The sequence below is a fragment of the Sprattus sprattus genome (genome assembly GCF_963457725.1).
Source record: "Sprattus sprattus genome assembly, chromosome: 3".
NCBI lineage: Eukaryota > Metazoa > Chordata > Actinopteri > Clupeiformes > Clupeidae > Sprattus > Sprattus sprattus.
In genome coordinates, this window is record NC_137922.1 from 6,628,299 (window position 1) to 6,648,349 (window position 20,051).

General features: G+C 37.5%; 1 protein-coding gene across 1 annotated transcript in view; it reads left to right on the forward strand.

The window, feature by feature from the left end:
* Nucleotides 1-20,051, forward strand: part of LOC308362602 (uncharacterized protein) — a gene marked incomplete at both ends in the record, with an annotated part of 56,424 nt that overhangs the window by 19,262 nt on the left and 17,111 nt on the right. The window contains 38 exons of the mRNA XM_080835334.1: nucleotides 5,913-5,984; nucleotides 6,121-6,210; nucleotides 6,345-6,434; nucleotides 7,815-7,895; nucleotides 8,174-8,236; nucleotides 8,435-8,497; nucleotides 9,026-9,082; nucleotides 9,218-9,301; nucleotides 10,315-10,404; nucleotides 10,509-10,592; nucleotides 10,683-10,745; nucleotides 10,903-10,992; nucleotides 11,252-11,341; nucleotides 11,520-11,609; nucleotides 11,977-12,066; nucleotides 12,173-12,262; nucleotides 12,528-12,590; nucleotides 12,789-12,839; nucleotides 12,966-13,022; nucleotides 13,133-13,210; nucleotides 13,295-13,378; nucleotides 13,542-13,622; nucleotides 14,078-14,146; nucleotides 14,384-14,473; nucleotides 14,817-14,885; nucleotides 15,330-15,419; nucleotides 15,562-15,651; nucleotides 15,893-15,982; nucleotides 16,086-16,148; nucleotides 16,248-16,310; nucleotides 17,564-17,620; nucleotides 17,844-17,921; nucleotides 18,010-18,099; nucleotides 18,188-18,271; nucleotides 18,392-18,460; nucleotides 18,621-18,710; nucleotides 19,552-19,629; nucleotides 19,850-19,939. Of these exons, the coding sequence (XP_080691460.1) occupies nucleotides 5,913-5,984; nucleotides 6,121-6,210; nucleotides 6,345-6,434; nucleotides 7,815-7,895; nucleotides 8,174-8,236; nucleotides 8,435-8,497; nucleotides 9,026-9,082; nucleotides 9,218-9,301; nucleotides 10,315-10,404; nucleotides 10,509-10,592; nucleotides 10,683-10,745; nucleotides 10,903-10,992; nucleotides 11,252-11,341; nucleotides 11,520-11,609; nucleotides 11,977-12,066; nucleotides 12,173-12,262; nucleotides 12,528-12,590; nucleotides 12,789-12,839; nucleotides 12,966-13,022; nucleotides 13,133-13,210; nucleotides 13,295-13,378; nucleotides 13,542-13,622; nucleotides 14,078-14,146; nucleotides 14,384-14,473; nucleotides 14,817-14,885; nucleotides 15,330-15,419; nucleotides 15,562-15,651; nucleotides 15,893-15,982; nucleotides 16,086-16,148; nucleotides 16,248-16,310; nucleotides 17,564-17,620; nucleotides 17,844-17,921; nucleotides 18,010-18,099; nucleotides 18,188-18,271; nucleotides 18,392-18,460; nucleotides 18,621-18,710; nucleotides 19,552-19,629; nucleotides 19,850-19,939 (2,961 nt within the window). The remainder of the gene's footprint in view (nucleotides 1-5,912; nucleotides 5,985-6,120; nucleotides 6,211-6,344; nucleotides 6,435-7,814; nucleotides 7,896-8,173; nucleotides 8,237-8,434; nucleotides 8,498-9,025; nucleotides 9,083-9,217; nucleotides 9,302-10,314; nucleotides 10,405-10,508; nucleotides 10,593-10,682; nucleotides 10,746-10,902; nucleotides 10,993-11,251; nucleotides 11,342-11,519; nucleotides 11,610-11,976; nucleotides 12,067-12,172; nucleotides 12,263-12,527; nucleotides 12,591-12,788; nucleotides 12,840-12,965; nucleotides 13,023-13,132; nucleotides 13,211-13,294; nucleotides 13,379-13,541; nucleotides 13,623-14,077; nucleotides 14,147-14,383; nucleotides 14,474-14,816; nucleotides 14,886-15,329; nucleotides 15,420-15,561; nucleotides 15,652-15,892; nucleotides 15,983-16,085; nucleotides 16,149-16,247; nucleotides 16,311-17,563; nucleotides 17,621-17,843; nucleotides 17,922-18,009; nucleotides 18,100-18,187; nucleotides 18,272-18,391; nucleotides 18,461-18,620; nucleotides 18,711-19,551; nucleotides 19,630-19,849; nucleotides 19,940-20,051) is intronic.

The window sequence follows — 20,051 nt, forward strand, 5'->3', positions numbered from 1 at the left end:
TTATGGCTGAGGTACTCTCAAACTACTTGGAGAAAGTGAATGTGAATGAACCAGTATTAAGTGAAGAGGCCTGAAGAGATGTGTAGGTGCCTAAAAGTTTGTATTCCATTTCATTCCCGTAACCTAATCTGGATTTGTAATCCTGGGGCGCCCTGGTGTACTAGTTCTTAGGTTACTTCGGCTTGAGTACTTACTAGGCCCGTATACATGTGTCAATTTAACCCACCCAATTTAACCCAAATCACGGAATCGTTTTCGCGAGTAGGTGTGAAACTTTTTAAGGGAAACAGCTCTTGTCGGTACGTGTATACATGGACCTAAATTTAAGCCTCTTACCTTGCCTTGGGCATGTGCAAAGACGACGGAGATGTGCTCACACCTTGTTTGTTTACTAACAACATCAACGTGGATCCGCATGGTGCACAGGCAGTGTAGTGGCTAAAAGTCCCCTTTTTCTAGATAGTTCTTAACATTTTCTTTGAATAATCACTCTCAGACGGAAAGAAAACGAGTCGTATGTGTTTCAACAACGGTAGAAAAACTGTGTTTTCTCCGTCTTTTACTGAATTCTGACCAGTGCAGCAAATGTGACAGTTGATGCATTAGCTTCCAAGCAATGCAATGCAGGGCCCTGTTCGGCGTACAACTGAAGCTAGGATAATTAATTTAGCTTGCGACATGAGATAATATAGCTCGCTTAATGAGAACAGGCCAAGCCGGTCTGGCGACGTGCGCTAAATTATTTATAAGTGAAGTTATTTTATCCCAGGCTAAACTCGTCAACTAAATTGCGCGTGCGCGTCCTACTTCAAAAGGCAGGAAAAGTCGATCACCAAAACCATGATTTTTTTCAACGTTACAATAGTCTAAACTCAAAGAAAAAGACTAATTTTCTTCTCCGCTAAGGCAGGATATGACCATGAACGCGTTAAGAAGAATTCAAGACCATAATCATGTCAAAATTCAACACTGCTGCGGCCGCGACAGCAATATAAGAAACTGTCTATAGGCTGTGTAAGACGTGATATCTTTTCCGGTGTCAAATATGTGACTTTGGTGCAGCGGTTAGAGCTCATGGATTGCATGCAACAGATCGCTGGTTCGACCCCCTTTGCCTCCGTAGTAATTGTAGTTTTACATCTCCTTGTAAATCGCTTTGAATAAAACCGTCTGCGAAATGACTAAATGTAAATGTATTAATAAGAAATTCAATAAATTGAAGCAATGAAAATATATTGTGTGTATTTCTCTCTTATCATGCATCCACCTTTTCTACAAAAATGATATGCTGTGAAGTAGACTGAGGTAGACTTTATTCACTACTGCACAAAAACTAGACACGTTTGCAAAACTATACGTTTGCAATGATGTAAGTTGCATTTGTTGATGACGTATGGTTAATAACATCGTGACTGTAGAAGGGACATAAAATCAAGATCTTAAGCAACTTTCGCCAATATCTCCGTAAGGGAGATGGGTTCCTGTCAATATAACACTGTCATATAATTATGAGTGCTTTGTTCTCCGCATCGCCGACATTACAAAAACGTAGACTACCACCCACAAAAAAGGGAAAATGGATCTTGGCGGATCGCAAAGAACTCTCTCCCTACGCTAATCAAACTATCTAATAAGACTCCTTTTAGTCCTTGGTCAATGGGATCCCTCCTTTTGCCAGGGTTGTGGCAAGTTTTGCCAGCTAAACTTAGTATAGCCTGCTCTGGAGCAGGTTAGTGCTAAGTGATATGTTACTATGGTAATTTATCAGAAGTTGCTTCGCCGAACCCGATAAAAGGGCGTTCTCTTTTTTTAGCCTGGAATCTAGCTTGCTAAACCGCTTAGAGAGCGTCGCCGAACAGTACCCAGGAGCACTCAAACAACATAGAAAATAACCCAATCAAACAATTGAATTGTATACCAAAAGATTTAGATCGGCGGAATTAATGGTTAGCTATAAATGGTTGGCTGCAAATTATAAGAGACAACTACTAGCTAAAAGCTAACTCCCGATTGTGCAGTCAACACTGCACCACTATCCATGGAGATGTTGATTTTGTGTTCAGAGTAAGGTGACCAGACGTCCCCGGTTTCCGGGGACAGTCCCCGTTTTTGGTGGCCTGTCCCCGGCAGGAGCTGTCCCCGGAAATGTCCCCGATTTTCACAGACAGACCCGGGAAAAAAATTAAAAAGAAAGAAAGAAAACAATGACCAAACGTTTAGTTGCGTAGCCTACACGCCACGGGCTCAAGCATGCCAGCCAGCAGCCAGGGCAGCAAGCTCTAGCTCGTAGCTCAAAGATCTAGAATGCCCGTCTTTTTAGTGTTTTAATCGGTGGAATATGCAGCACTGTAGAATCTTTAGAAACAACCTCGTTGAACACGAATGTTTTCGTTTTATATTATATACGTTTTCAAATAGTCCTGTGCCAGGCTGTCAGATGTCTATTTTATCACTATAACATTACACAAAAAAATCGGAAGACAATTTTTTTTTCTTTGTCAAGTTTAGTAAAACTGCTGATGTTATAGCAGTGGGTTGCGTTCAAGATGAGGAAGCAAAAACAGTCTCACCAGTTCAATTTTAAGCAGGGGGTTTAATGTGCTATAATATGAGTCATGTGCTTAGGATACATAGATTTTCATGTAGCCTAGAATAAGGGTAGGCCTACATTACCTAAAAACTAAAACTAAAATTCATTAACTTCACATATTCTGTATTAACAAAGATGTCAACTGCTAGCCACAGAACTTGTTATTATTTAGATTATTCAGATCTTCCTCCCTCACCTTCACATTGCATGGATTTTTTTTTTTTTTTTCTACTGAAATTGTATTTTGAATATTTTTTGTTTGTTTGTTTCTTAAATCACTTTTGCTATAGTAATACCTAAAAAAAAACTATTCCAAAGATCCTGGAGTCTATGGGCCTGATCTGTATGTTCATCGTTCCAGCTGTTTTTTACACAGAATATAGGAATACACTGCCTTTAGTTGCATTTCCATGCTGGAAAAACATACACCTGACACCCATCTGTGCAGACCAGTCACTTATCAGCCAATCACAGAAGTTAGGCCTACTGCAAGGAAGCTTGACGTCAACTAAGTTCTTATCACTGAAATTGGTTCTAATTATCTGGCTAAAGGTTGTTACCTTTACTACTCTTAATTTCAGCCACTTTGTGATTAGTTTAAATACTTTTTGTTTGACACCTCCCTTGCGATTTACAAGAACAAGGGTAAGATAAACTGCTTTATGAATAAGGGCCCAGACAGTGTCCCCGTTTTTCGCTTACAAAGACAAAAACATTACATGTTTTGGAGGTGTTAACGTATTTGAACTGAAATTGTCCCCGGATTTTGTCTCAGAAATCTGGTCACCTTAGTTCAGAGCCTGGGAATGACTGACATGTTAAGTGAAATGCAGCACGTTGATACAATCGTGAACAATTGCTGTGCCTTATCAGAGCTAAACTCTCCTGACTAAGCTGTGCTAATAGTAAGCCCGCTACTAACAAACTTTACTAAAGGCTTTAGCTAGACCTAGCTAGCCCCCATTGGCACTCTTAACCACCACTAAAATAAATCGGTTGATAACCGCTGTTTGAGTAACTTACTTGTCCTGTGATGACATACATGTGTTTGGCCTCCAGCAGGGATTAAAATTAACTTTTTTCACCACCGTCCCGGAACCGTCCCGAAAATCATTTTCAACCGTCCCGAAACGTCCCGGAACCGTCCCGAATTTTATGGGAAAAAAAAAAACTAAATTCGCTGCAAATTAATTCAAACAATGAATTCCATTAAGATTATACAAGAATAAAAACTGCTGCTGGCAATAGATTTAAAATCCAAAACTGTTTATTAAAACTCTCTCAATTGGTTTGGGTCATTTCTTAAAACTGAGATGACATTCCTATTCCTGCATCCCATTTAATACAAGAATATGTCTTTTTCCACTCAGGAAGGAACTTCCTTTTTAATTTAATTTAATTTAATTTAATTTAATTTAATTTAATTTAATTTAATTTAATTTAATTTTAATATTTTCTTTTCATAAATATGTATTAAATTATTCCCCATAGTCCATTCTCTTGATTTCATAGCTTTCAGCGTTGTTTATTTATGTTAGAGCTTTCATCCAATCATATTTCAGCTATCATGTGTTACCAGGCTAATAGAAATCTTCCCTGAGGCCTTCAGAATTGAACGTGGCACGTAAACCTTTGATTGGATACTGAGGCAGACCGGTGCAGTGCTTCAGTGCTCAGTTTAGTTGGCTAATGTGAAAACGACGTACATCGGTTGCAATGCTTATTATGCTAGTTGTTTCAATTGGTAAGACTAAATATAATTACATTAACCAACTCAAATAAACTAGTTTACACCAACTTGATAATTCCAGTTTTTGATACAATTACAACGCCATTTTCAAGAAAAACTGGATATCGTGAGGCTAGGAAGTTTAATGAAACTGCTTTGCAGGTGGGACAATGCGAAAATTAGTGGACATACTTGTTAAAGCTCACATAGGCTACTTTCGGTGGACTAAATAAAACTTTGTAGACTAATCCCTGAAAATCGCCTTTTATTTTTAAGTTGTGACAGTAATATCCAAGCGATCATATAACTGAGAGTTTACTACTCTTAATGTGTTGTTAATACGGGTGTATTGATTTGAAATGCAGGTGATGCAATGCTCACTTATACTGCCTTTCTGTATAAATATATAGTTCGAGAGCCATGGCGTCATAATGATGGTATTAAGAGGTGGATTCACTCAGTTTAACATCGTGTAGGACATCGCTGAATGCCTAGTCGTGAAATGCACGGACCGCCACTGTTGTCACTAATAGAACACAAACGTGAGGCGCGAGTCCATTTCAAGTCAAGTCAGATTTATTGTCAGTGTCTAATGTCTTCATTCAAGGACATTGAAATTGCGTTTCTTTTCCGTTTAAATGAGTTGCAAGTGCAATAAAAAATGGGCTGAAATTCTTGCCGTCCCGACGTCGTCCCAAATTAAATTGTTGATCGTCCCAATGACAATTTAATACGGCCCCGGGACGACGGGACGACGTTAATTTGAATCCCTGGCCTCCAGATGCCATTAATTGCCACAATTGCTGTGCCTTATCAGAGCTAAACTCTCCTGACTAAGCTAGAGTGCTAATAGTAAGCGAACTGCTAGCGAATCTTACTAAAGGCTGTAGCTACACCTAGCTAGCCCACATTGGCACTCTTAACAATCACTAAAATAATAGCTTGAATAACTTAGATGTCCATACATTTGTTTTGCCTCCAGATGCCATTTATTGGTGTCGTTCACCCATCCTGCAACTGCATATGCATCTGTACTCTTGAAAGCCTTCAGGCTATCTCCGGTGTATGGGGATGGAAGTTGGGGCATCTCCACACAGTCACGCATGCGCATAACACTCCCTTTGAGTGGCTTCCCTGTCACCACTAGCCCCTTGTTACACCGGCCTAGTTTGACCCGCCTTGTTTGAGCTCACCGATCGGCGTAGGCCACCTCTCTCGAAAGGCTCAGACTAAGCCGGAAAAAATGAAACAGTTAAATTTAGGCATGAGCTACATGAGGCAATTATAAGCGAGTTACGAGCTTTTACCGGCTTAAACGCGATTTGGGTTAAATTGAGTGGGTTAAATTGACACATGTATCCGGGGCTACTGTGACAGGTTTGGCTGCTGTGGGAAGTCCCCAACCGACAGTATGAGGAATTCAACATATTTTCCTATGTATAACTAATATTGTGTGTTTGTGTGTGTGTGTGTGTGTGTGTGTGTGTGTGTGTGCGCGCACATGTGTATGTATGTGTGTGTGTGTGTGTGTGTGTGTGTGTGTGTGTGTGTGTGTGTGTGTGTGTGTGTGTGCTTGTGTGTGTGTAAAAACAGAACTTCAAAAACTGCTGAGAGAGAAAAACAGTGAGCTGAAACACCTGCGTGAATCCTCTCAATCCTCTGCATGTAAGTAAAGGAGCAGCCTATCAGTCAGCAGATGACTACCACCAGATCTGGGCCAAAGCCAAGATAAAGGCAGTTCAAGTCAGCTGCATTGAATTGTCATTTTCATTGAAAGATTTTGTTCTTTTTCTTTTGTCAGCTGCACAAACTATTATAATCGAGAAAGAGGTGCGTGTGATAGAGAGCAACATAGAAGCCCAACAGAAGAAAATAGCTGCCCAGATCAAAGGTACAATTAGACCAGCCTGTGTTTTTAATAACTCACCTTCAGTTTAACACATGTCAATTGTAATTTAGGCGAAACACCTTGTGAACTATCTAAACTTAACATTTTGATTTTATTTTGTGTATTGTGTCTATCAGAGATGGAGAGGGCCATACAGAACAAGAAGGACTTGTTAAAGGAAAAAGTCACGGAGCTCCAGGAGGTCCAAAGGACTGACTATGATATCAGTGAGTTTTTGTGTTACATTTTTTTCCAATCATTTTAACTCTTGTATCAATACCATGTACACATTCCCAAAACAATTAACACATCTATCATACCAGTAGACCCTGTGAACCAAACTGTGGATACATCATTATGCTAAGATACAAATGCAGTCAATGACACCTTCTTAAAGTATTCATGGATAGCTGTACCTGTCAATGATCACTACCAGAAGAACGCTGTGCAACGACAGCATTTTTTTGACGATGTTTAGATACTCTGTTCAAAACATTTACATTTCAGTTCAAAACCTAACTTACAGTAATTTAGATCACTGTAGATGAAAAGATGCTGTATTTGTACAGACATATAAAGTTATATGCTTGAATAAGAAAAATGATTCTTATTTTAGCAGAAAGTTTATTTAGATAATTTAGTTTTTTTGGCTTGCAGACTTCTTACTATCTCTAATAGAAATAGAGTCTACAGAAGGCAAACATAGATGTAACTGTTCCTGAATAGTTGCTTCCACTATAACAGACCTGCTCTATATGTAAGTCATAGGCTACTAGTGAAAGACAGTGATTGAAAAAAAATGCAATTACAGTAATTTTGCCACACTCAATTGTGACATCTATTGTGAGAGGCAAACCGACATATGAACACTGTCTTTAGATACTTGGCTTGGATTGACGTATTTCCAAGATGCAATGCAAAGGAGAATGTTACCGTAAATGCGAAGTTCAAACATGTACAAGTTTGACACCAAATGCAGAGAACAGATCGGATCAGCATTACTGTAGGGCTACAGCAGACTTCTAGTGGTATTACAGTACTTTGGTAGACTCTAACTTGTGTTGATGTATGTAATTTACCGCATTGGAAATGCATAGCATATTCATACCTTTTTATTGTAATGTAGTAAGCCTATTTAGTGCAGTAACACGTGCAATTTTAGCATATGGCTGTAATGAAACATATTGCAGCATTTTAGAATTATTTGTTTACTGTAAAATTACAAACTTTATTACTGTAGTCCAAAGAAGTGTTTGTCTGGGTGTGTTTTTTCTCTTTTGTCAATGCAACACTACACTAATCTATGCCGAACTGGAGGACACGGCAACATGTTATATATGCAACTGGCAATGCTTTAAGTTGTTAGTGTTTTTTAGGTCATTGTACTCTGAGAGGGAACATGTGCTAATGTTGCGGCAGCATGAGTTGTGTTAACTGATATGCGGAAGTGTGTGTCTCTAAAGCCTTCTGTGGTAAGTGTTTGGGAAAAGTGTTTGTGGTATTTATACAAGAGGTAAAATTATTTGAAAAAACTGTAATTATACATGAGAAGAGTCTGAATCTAAGTCTGGCAAATATTTCATTACAACATTTTTTCATCCTTTCAGTTGTGAAGGTTATCACACACCAGTTCCAGATCAGCGAGGTGCAAACAGCTGAATGCTATGGAACAGAAACCATTTTTGATGGTATGTAGACTTTCTCTAACTTATTTTCTGTGCCAGTCTTCAGGTTTCCTTAGCACCACAATAAAGGTTTTTTGATTGAGTTTTCTGTCCATATACATTACTGTTAAACATTTGTATTCATTCATGGTTTGGTTCTTATCCTCAAAAGAGGCTACTGCTACCTGAATCCATTTTGTAGAATCAGCCATACAAGTATATTGCATTTGTGTGTGTTTGTGTGTGTCTGTTTGGATTATTATAGATAATAAGATTTTTTTTTTTGTTGTTGTGTGAAATAGATCTCCAGAAGCAACTGACAGCCAAAGAGAAGGATATCCTAAATCTTGAAGCCAAGAATAAAAGTAAGCACAGTTTGGTTTTATTTGTCCTTACTTACTTGATTGAATTTGAGACAATGCATTAAACCTTACAACCTAGCCTACTGATGCACTGCATGTGGTGATTATAGCTTTGAGCCAGAATCCGACTTCTATCCCCACAGCACCTGAGCCATGAAAAACTGAGAGTATACCTGACACACCTTTTGTACTCCTCTTCAGGGCTTCAGCAGCAACTCCAAGACATGACTTATGAATGCTCAGGCCTGCTGGATAAAATCAAAGGTGGGGTATCTCAGTCACCTAAAGCCTAAGCCTAAGAGCATATGAGCATGGGAATGTGTGTGAGTGTGTGTGTGTGTGTGTGTGTGTGTGTGTGTGTGAGTGTGTGAGTGTGTGTGTGTGTGTGTGTGTGTGTGTGTGTGAGTGTGTGTGTGTGAGTGTGTGTGTGTGTGTGTGTGTGTGTGTGTGTGTGGAGGGTGGGTGTGCGAGGGAAACTGAAATGCTTTTGTCAAGTCGTGGAATTTGTGTGTGTGTGTGTGTGTTGTGTTTCTCTAGCTGCTTCAAATTGGAGCTTAAATTGACGATATGAAGGTACTTTAAGTAGATGTACAAGTAGCTCGGACCTTACTCCAGACACACAAGACTGAAAATGAATGAACATAAGATGAATCGGATGCAGAAAGTGATAACTTGTGTGTGGTTCAGTATACAAGGGTCTGGTTGCCTGGTAAAGAAGATGAACGGATACCTTAATGGATATATATTGTGTCACCATCTGTAAGTTCATGTGATGCCTTTACTTGTCTGTAGTGCTGCAGCAGTCACTGGCAGAGGCAATACGGAAAGTGACGGGTGACCTGAAGCCACGTGAGTGAAGCATGATGCTCAGAACGCACATACATTTTAAATGCTTACTAACAATGTGCGAACACAAACAAACACCTGTATCATATTTAAACACAAAGGTTAGACAGCTCATTAAGACTACCCGTCTTTTTTCAGTCCTGGAGCTGATTTCACTCAATTTCAACATGCAACAGATCAAGATGAGCATTGTCGCTGAAAAATCTGCCTTGAAGATCGCCGGTGGGTTTTTTATTTTCAGTGACCAGGTTGATAATGTTTCATGACAAAGTCACGTTATTACTAGGGCCGGGACTCGAGTAAAAAAATTAATCGAATTAATCAGAGGCTTTGTAATTAATTAATCGAAATTAATCGCATTTTAATCGCAAATAAATATTTCACCTGAGAACAGTGAAAAGTAATTTTTTTCACATGGATTTTTAGTATACCATTGAATAATGACTGAATACATAAGCTTAAGCAACACAAATATTGTTTATTTTTGTTCAAGTCCAACAGACCAGTGCAATTTTTGCCATTAAGTGTAGCAATACCATATTTAGAAATGTAGTACATTTCAGAAATCCAGGTAGCCTATAGATAGGTAGACCTTCTGTAAACTATAATACTTTGGGTTTTTTAAGTAAAACACAATACTTTAAAGTACATTCAGAACATTGGAAACCCTGACTGTTAGAAAACATCTCTGGTTGTACCCGGAGTCAGGCTTAACATCCACGCTAGCTGCTATATGTTTTGCATTGAGGTGATACTCGATGTGCTGCGGTGATATGCAAATTCCTTGTTGCATAGCTTGCACTGAACCATGTTCTTATCGACGCCTCCATCCGTTAATTTTTTGTAACAAAATGTTCCATTCACTGGGCCAACCAACGCGGTCTCATCAGCTTCTTTGTTCATGTTCACTGTGCCACTGTGGTTTGTTGTTCAACTCATAAGACATATATGTATGTCTAAGGTTCAACTTGTTTGAACCGAATTTATGCGCGTTAGTTGGTGCGCCAGTATAATCGGTCCGTCTGAAACTCCTCCAGTGAGAAACGTTCCGCGGTGCAAAAATAGATACGATTAAAATGCGTCAATTTTTTTAACGCGTTAATTTTTGTGAAATGAATTAATCTTAATTAACGCGTTAAAGTCCCGGCCCTAGTTATTACATCTCAAAAACCACTGCTGCTGAAAGAAAGCACTCAGATAAGGCTGCATGTTGACAGTGATCTTCCTCCCCACAGAACTCACCTGGCAACTGAAAGAGAACGAGAAAGAATTCAAACACAAGGTTAAAGAGATAACTGAGGGAGACTTGGAAGGTTCCCAAGAAGGTCTGTGATAGTTTTGTTTCAATCTTGGATATATGGCTATTGTGTCTATATGATTTCTCAATTAAAATGAACTGAATAACATAGAACTGAATTTAATTTTGCAGCAGTGAAAATAGTCTCACTTCTGATGGAGATCTGGGAGCTACAAACCGGCGTTGAGAGCGAGACTACCCTGAGCCACATTTACGGTAATGACCTCCGAATCTATTCCTGACTGACACAGTCTGTGTTGTTAAGTTTGATCTGGAGCTTTGGTGACATTGTTTGCCTTTCCGCAGACCTCCAGAATGAACTGAATCACCTGATTGTTAGCCTTAAGGACAACACCAGCAGCAAGCTATGTAAGTTTATCATGAATATAATTGGACATGTACAGTTTCCCCAAAGTGTGAAGATCCACAGAACAACAGCAACTGTTTTAATCTAAATGTAGAATATTGACAATAGAGTTGTGTAAACTGTTTTAGCACCTCACATTATCCTCCAACTTCCTTTCAGTGCTGACTATCTTGGCAGCTCAGACAGACCAGACCAAGATCAAAAGAATGCAAGTCATTATCAGTGAGAAATATAAAGAGGAACTCACAGGTGTGTTTTAATGCACTCTTATGTGGCGTGTTTTTTTTATGGCACACAGATCAGATCATAGACAAATCAATACTTTTGTAATCGCGACTTGATGCAAAAATATTTGTTTGGCAGCTGCCATTAATTGATTTTGGAACCTTAGACCTGGACTTTCTTAGTATAATGTAGACAATGTCTTTCAATGGAACGATTTTGATAACTCTTTACCTGTTGGCTTGAGGACAAGATACTGTTCCATAACAACATGAATCTGTCACAGGCTTATTCAACAGACTGGAAACACTGGAGCAAGAGCTCAGCTCTAAGACGTCAGAAGTGGCAGAAAAGGACATAGACATTTCCAAACTTGGTGAGTCTGATCATAATTAATATCAATAAACCAAATCAATATTAACTATGTCCAGCTCTTCTTTTTACAGACCTGGTGAGGTTGGATTTGCTAAGACACACAGACACAGATATTTTATTATCACTATTGTTTTCAGTGTTGGTGTCATGTTGCACTCCTCCTCTCATTCAATTCACAGGGAAAGAGATTACAGTTCTGCAGAGTCAAATTGAGACACTGAACAAAAAAATTGAGAATCTAAAAACTACAACAAGTGGACACATTGAAGGTAACTGAATTTCAAATGACAAGTGTTGTTTTTACGGACTTCAGCTTTAATGGGTAGACTGTATGAAACGACTGAAAAAGCAAGGGGTTCATAACACTGAGGTTATGGGTTCCAGAAAACACATATTATCATGAAATCTGCACAAAGCACATTGTGTCTATGTATACAATATGAAATGTGCTATATAAATAAACTTGAACTTGAACTTGAAATGGGTACAATATCTGAACAGCAGGTCGCTCCAGATAAAAAAACCTTTTAAATGCATAAATGTAAATGCAAGGCTAATTCTGAACGCTGAGGATACAGTAGTTGCTGCAGCCTGTAATTAAACAGCTGCATTTTCGTTTTTGTCTCACTCCATAAGACCTAAGGAAGCAGCTGGAGGTGAAGGAGAGAGAGCAGAAGGACAAAGCCGAAGAGATGAAGATCACTGATAAGACGAATGGAGAACTTTGTGAGTATAGATTGTCAACCAACTAGCTACATTACCTGAAACATTTAAACAGCCCGTCTTTTTTACCATGATGAAACTCATCAGGGCATATTTTCATTGCTTTCAGTGATCCGCATAACTGAGTTACTGGCAAAACTCAAGGAGACAGAGATTAATACCTATGAGAAAGACCAGGTGTTAGCTTCCAAAATAACCAGTAAGTTCCTTAAATCAAAAAGGTTCACTGCTTATTGTGTAGACCTAATAAGCATAACCACTTAGGTCATGATCACTGTAACATATCAAATAACTAGCTTGTTTTTTGGGATTGTTAATACAAGTTCGATCATATCAAATGTACACAAACATTGTACTTTATAGCTGTGAAAAGTAAGGTGGTGTTTCCAAACTTCCAGAATCATCCGGTAAAATGAGTTGTAAGTCTTTTAATGTTTAATTAATTTAAGTTTAATTCCACTCAGAGTTGGAAAGACAGCTGGAAATCCTGAGGAAAGAAAGCTCTGATATCGAAGAAAAGAACAAAGGTAAGATTTCACAGATCTCAAACGAACTGCTTTTCAAAGGGGAAAAAACAACAGAACAAATTCAGATAATTAATTTTAAACGTAGTATTTTAATCTGGCTATTAATTATTTCATTCAATTAATCAGATTATTAAAATGTATTTTTCAATTTGATTAACCAGATTATTACCATTTTTTTTTTTTTTTAACTCCTTTAAGCTCTGGAGAGAGAAAATAAAGATTGCTCTGGACTACAAGACAAATATGATGGTGAGGGAGTCTGGATTTCTCGTCTTTGCAAGCAAATGTATTTGCATGGTGTATTGGAAAGATTTGCATGGGTCAACACCTACCTGTGTAATCTTGTCTCATAGTAAGGGTATTTTAATCTTTTAGAAATTGAGAAAAAAACAGATGAACTGATGAAGAAGGTCAACGACAGCTATTCATTCAGTAAGTCATGAAGAAATGGTGAAAGGCAAGACAAGTCATTTTAGTGTTATGATTTTTTAATGTATTTTCTAAAATGATAGAAAAGTGTGTTATAGCTTTGATGTTTGTAGTATTTCAGACCAATAAGTTGACGATTGACATTCAAAACCTTCGGACAAGGATTGCTCGCAAGCCTGACAACGTTGCAGGTAAGTGTATGAATAGGTTCTGACTTTAACTTCATAAAGTCATCAGTGATCCAACCTTGGCTTAACTGGAATGCTACCTTTCAGAGTTAGAGAAGCTGCTGAAAGAAAAGCTCCAAGAGCTGGAAGATTTGAAGAGAAAAACGACCAATGTCCCTGGATGTAAAGAGAGTGAGTTATTTTGGACGAATTTTACACAAAATTATACAAAAGCCTGTATATATTAAATTAAATTGTATTTATACAGCGCCAAAATGTTAAAATTGTCTCAGTATATATTCACACATGTCCTGTAACGGAGAGTTGTAATGTGCCACTCCTGCTGTATTTTCAGTCACAATGATTGTAGAAGTCATACAAAAAATAAACAAGGAGACTGATGAAACCACACACAAGCATTTACAGCGCATGAATGGTGAGTGCCTGTGCTCTTATGGTTCCTGTCAGGAAGCAGGAAATATGAAAGAATTGTTTCCAACTTCAGTAGATGGGGTTGTAAAACGGATAGTCAGATAGATAGATAGATAGATAGATAGATAGATAGATAGATAGATAGATAGATAGATAGATAGATAGAAAGATAGATAGATCAAAAGATCGATAGACAGAGTGAGTCAGTCACTCACCCATTGATCTTTGAGGGGAATTGTGAGGAAATCAGCATTGATGCTCCACATAAACCCTAAGCTAGAAAAGAGGGTCTCTTAGTGTTATTTTAAGCATCCTGTTCAGACACTGGCCTTTGACATAGGTGAAACTCTTAAAAGGAAAAGTTAATATGTTAATATTTGTCTGATTTTATGTCAGTTTGAAAGCTAGGTTGGAATTGATTTTGACGTTTATTTTAAATGTTATTTTTCCTGCACACAGAGTTTCAGGCACTGGTAGACAAGCTTATGGGTCAGCTGAAGACCAAGACTGATGAGAATAACCAACTCGGTGAGTGAAAATACTCCTCAGTATTTTAGTTTTTATAATCTGTTATGCATTAAATACATTCTGTATTAGATAAGTTTGGGATCATAAATCTATTCTCTTTGCATCTTCTATGCATTTTTTTGTTTGTTTTTTTGGCCTGACTAGGAAGTAAACTAGGAATGAAAAATAACCCTACTAGCAACTAATTATTTTTTTATTAGAATATATCTCAATCTAATTTTTATTTTTTTCTCTCAGTCGTACAAATCTATGTCCAGAAGGGAACTGAGGCTATGTTAACCAAACAGATAGCATTTCTGAAACACGAGTATACAACGAAGATCGAAGGTAAGCATGCATCACAAATGCATTCATTTTAATCACCCTGAAATCCATTAGACTTCACATGATGCTCACCTGTTACCACTCACACAGATGCCATTGCCAACAATCTCAGCCTAATTTGCCTCAGGTTTGCCTCAGTCAGTTTAGGTTCCATCTGATCTACTGAAATAATCATCCAGAACTCATAATAACAGATTATAATCAGCTGTGTGCGTAGTATACTGTACCTAGCCATTTCTGTACTGAATTTGTAAGTCACAATATGTGTGTCACACAAGTCACATTTCTAGTCATGTTTTCTATTACCAAAGTAAGGGTCTAATATGAAAATCTCTGTTTGTTTCAGTCCTTCAGAAGACAGTGGAAGACAAAGAGAAACAGCTTGAGGTAGAGAGATCCAAGTGTGATAAACTGGGTATGTCACTTATGGCTTTAACCAAGCCTAACTTTAATTCAACAATATCCACAAAATTCTGTCTTAATTCACCAATTTGCTGTCAGGGGACACACACATCTTGTTGAATTAAATTATTTTCCAATCTGAAAGTGTTGGGGAACAGTATCAACTATTTGAGGGTTCTTCTTAGCTCTTAGTTCATAGCAAATCAGTATAATCCTAGACACACAGAGCATTTTCTGCCTCTTAACAAGTCAAAACTGTATATCACAGGTCACATGTGTGTAATGTACAAGAGCTTATTAATTTCAGTGAATTTAAAAATTTCACATTTCTACAATTCATTTAGCTGGGAAAGCCCAGTGTCCACAGTTTTGATTGATTTCCAATATTATTCCATTTAAATACCGGGTGTGGTCTGGAGCGAAGTAAATCATTTTGATGTTGCCTCTTACCCTGTAGCTGCACGGATAGAAACATTAACGCTAGAGATCTCAAAATCACAGACCGACCTGTCAACTTACAAGAAGACTGATGGTGCTAAAATAACAGGTAATTACAGATATAAATTGAGAGTGCATTATGTCTACACTTACTAAGAAACATTAAGAAAAAACAAAGCAAATTGAAAGAGGATGTCTGAAACTGATTGATTCCTCTTATCTGCTTCTGCATCACACTGGGATTATTTCAGCGTTGGAGGAGAAACTTAAGAAGATAACTCACCAGCTACAGGACGCCATTGCAAAACTGAAGACAGTGGAGGGGGAGAATGCTGAGAAGGGTTTGTGGCTTACTGTCATCAGCATAAAACATGTTTTGCTAACGTAATGTTGTCACCAGGCTGCTCTCAGTTACTTGGAAGGGAGTGTGTGGTTAGTGGAGCCATTTTTTACAAAATGCCTTTAAAATTAAAACAATAGTCTTTGAAATGAAATAATGAACAGGCATTCAAATTATGCATCGCACACATACACATCCACACAAATATCCTGTGCAAACTCATCCTTCCAATCTTTTTACAGTCCTTAAAATCATTAACCTGCAAACAGAAATGACGGCTATAGCGAATAAGGCGGTTACTGAAAAGCAAGTTCTGCATGTTGAAATTAGAGGTGAGGAATATACCCCGTCATATACTACAGCACATGCTGGGCATATCAATCAGCTTTTACTGGTACCACAAATGAGCTCACACTCCACTACCAACTCCTCCAGGTCTAAAGACGGAGCTCATCGTCTGCAAAGAAGAGAAGAGCAAACTAATCCACATCATAACAGGTGAGGTCATACACTGCTAAAGGATGATACCCTGCACTGTGTCATATCATACATAGTGTGTTTGCTACCAACACGTCATCCTCTGGCTCCTTGATCTAGACCTGAAGACCAATGAGAAGACAATAATGAATCAGTGCAGTCACCTTAATGACACATTCTGGGGTGAGAAGCATTTTTTGTATTGGCTCTTGATTGTCACTGGTGTTTGCACTGTCTAGTAGAAGTAGAATAGCATGTTGTCTGCATGCATTATCGGCCAGTTGCTCATCTTCACTTTAAAGTGGAGCAGTTTAACTTACATTTCCATAATGATTGTGCAATTTATGATAAAAGCACTTATCTGGCATGAAAACTGATAAAGGGGTTTTAATCATAATTAGAAATGGAAGTGCTTCAAATAAGGCTTCTGGGGGAACTTTTTTCAAATTGGGCACCAGATGAGATTTTATCCCAGAATACATTATTATATGACAATACATATACGCAATTTGAAAAATATGTATTCATTACATGCTTTGTGATTAATTTACTCTAAATGTATCCCATATTTTAATTTGTGAAAAATCTGATAGATTTGCCATTGAGGTGAGGTGACAAAGTAAACCAGCCTGGGCAGTGTGATGTTCACCACACAATAATGGCAAACAACAGATACTTCAATGGACTTTATTTAATGAAAAAAACCTTTAATTTATTCCTGATTAACCCATCTCATAGTTTGTCTAAACCTAGCGAGTTAACAAACTTACGTAATGTCAGACTACACAAACAACTAAACCACTGATTAAATCTGGTTAGCTTGTGAACTTAAAAAACCTGTGTCTTCTAACTTTGCTCCGCCTTGGTAAGATGCAGTGTTTTTTTAATATACTGTAGTTAAGTCAAGTAACAGTTTGTTCTTACAAATATGGTTTGAAATATTTTACATATTACCTTTGGGTATTTTGAAGTTCTGGAATTTGCCATTTCGAAAATGCTTGCTCCCCATCAAAAGCAAGGAGGGGGAAAATATACACTTGTTCTGTAACGCAGACTGGCCACTATTCAAATCCATCCAACATGGCAAAGGCTTAGCAGTTTATACAATGAGTGTAAAAGTTTTATAATGAATTGATTGAAAATACCATGTTATTTTGAAAACCCTATTAATATAATTGGAACACTTCAAAAGAAAGCATCTAAAAGTGATGAAAAGTGTAAAATTCCATCTATTTTAATGGGTTTTTGAAAGAAAAGAATGGAAGTCAATGTGGAGACACTGAAAAGGTACAGAAAAAACTGAATGTTAAATTAATTGGAAAGTGATATTAAGTGAACACAGGTTTGTCTTTAGTTTGTCGTTTGGTCCTATTGCTTGTATAATGACTTTGATAGGCCTTTTACCACTTGTCTGATGTGTTTTTTCTCTGTCACAGAGCTGAAGACAGAGTTTGACCAAACATTAACGAAAGTTGATAAGAACTCGGAACTGAGTATGTATCTGCTACTGTCTAAATCAAACAGATACCTTTTTAATATTTCTCTAATATGGTTTAATGGCAACTTTATTTAAATAAGTTTGCATTGTATATGTACACCTATTTGTGTTTATTATAATCTGTAGTAAATCAATATCCAATGAATGAAAATACTTCATATATGCATGATCAGCAGATACATACTATATATGTCTTGAGCCATGTTTTGCACCTTCAGTTTTTAGGATGAGCATGTTGATTCTGGAAATTGAGACACTGCAGAAAAATATAGAAGGGGTGACAGGTGATACGACTGGTGAGTAGGAGTTGTTCAATTCTATAAAAGAATATTACCTTCTAAGTTGTATCGCTCCCTTTAAATAAATATGTTTGTCTGTTCTTAGTGCTGGAGACAGAGCTGCAGAGGAAAACAAAAGAACTGGAAGAACTGGAAAATCAACTGGGATTGAGTAATAGAAAGGACTCCAAAAACAGTATGTTTTATCCATTCTTTAAACGAATACATACCCTTGAACACCATATGCAATAAATGCTGGACAACTTCCCTGTGTTCTCTTCCAGTCAAGAACATCTTGACTATCATGATACAGAGAAGGAAGGAAATTGAACAGGAAAACAATGACATATATCTGCAACGGATTGATGGTAAGACAGCAAATACAGTATCACAAAAGTAATAAATGGTAGTATGTTTAATAAAGGGTTAATCAGCATTTGAACCAAAGACTTTGTCAAACCGACAGTATGTTATTGTCTTTCTCACAGCACTAGAGAATGAGCTGAATGAGAGGATTGCGCTGCTCAAGGGAGAAGAAGCTGAAAGAACAAAACTGTGTAAGTATACTAAAGAAACAGCCTTTGTGCGTCAAAAATACATTCATGCACACCACTATCATGTGCACATATTCCTGTATTCAATCCCACTGTGTAGGCTCCAAGTAGAACACATAACAAATTGACGTTTAAGTGTAATTAAAGTTGAATTCTCTTTCAGTGATCAAGATCATGTCCATGGAAGAGGATGTGACCTCTTTGCAGAACAGAATATCACAAACTAAAGTAGAGTCCTCCAAAAAGATAAAAGGTGGGTGCCACCTGTATAGAACAGAGGAGAACGGAGAGAAAGATGGAAAAGGCAGTGAACAAGTCACATGGTGTCGGTGATTGGCAAATCATTTGGTGCTGATAATATTAAAGGCTAGGTCAGTGATTCTGGGAAAAGGTTGTTGATAGTTAAGCTCGACAGCAAACAGAGTGGACAACTAGAGCAGGGGACCACACCTTTAAAGTGGCTTTTATTCTACTACACTACAGTTCACTACACTTACTTCTCTTAAAATGTAATCTGATTTCCTTACTCATTACTGTCTGGGAAAAGTCATCATGTTACTAATGACTTCTTATTTACTTTTGTAAACACATTTATTAAGCTAGCTAGAAATGAGAAACTAAGAAAGTGGTTGTAAATATTTTTTTTAATACATTTTTGTAATGCATTATACATTTTTGCACGTAATGCATTATACATTTTTGCATGTAATACATTATACATTTTTGCATGTAATGCAAATACATTTTGTCATGCATTACTCACAGCATGGCTACTGTATTGTCTTGTGCCCATTTGGATGGAAGTGTAAATGTATGGTTCACTACATAAAAGTGACAGAGAGAATGCATGTGTTAGTCTTCCACTCTTACAGTTACATGCTACTGACATGTGTATATATATATATATATGATCATTCACAGACAAATCGTACCTGAAATCAGTCAACAAGTTTCACTGTATATTTTAATGTTTTGACCCTGTGACTGATAACCCAGTGGATAAGAGGGATTGTATTAAAAGACAGAAACTGCAATTTAATATTGTAACAATATGTGCTCTGTTTGGAATCAACCTTTGCTCTTCAATGTTTCAGGGCTTCAGAGACAACTGGACCTGAAGTACAAAGAGATCAATGAGCTGAAAGTAAAAGACTGTGGAGTCAATGCTTTGGGTAAGTAAATTGTGGATTGTGGAAAAGCAGATGTTAAAAAATCAAATGTCTTAGATTCTCCCAAATATCTTATGTTTGTGTTGATACTTCAAGGTTACATATATGACTACTACGTACATGCACAATAAGATATATTAAAATATCATATTCTAATATACAGGATATTACATTTAGTAGCTTATTGATGTATTGTATTTTTTGTATTGATTTGAATTTCCAGAGGAGAAGATTGCAGAATTGGTGGCTGAAGCCAATAAACTCGAGTTGGAATTAACTAGGACAAAACAGGCTGAAGAGGACCAAATCAAAGGTGCCTTGCTTTTTTAGTTTGTGTCACTGAGGGGGTTACTGCTGAATTCCGTGCCAATACCAATGCTGGTATGTACTTGTTGTATTTGGTGGTCCACATGCAAACAAAATGT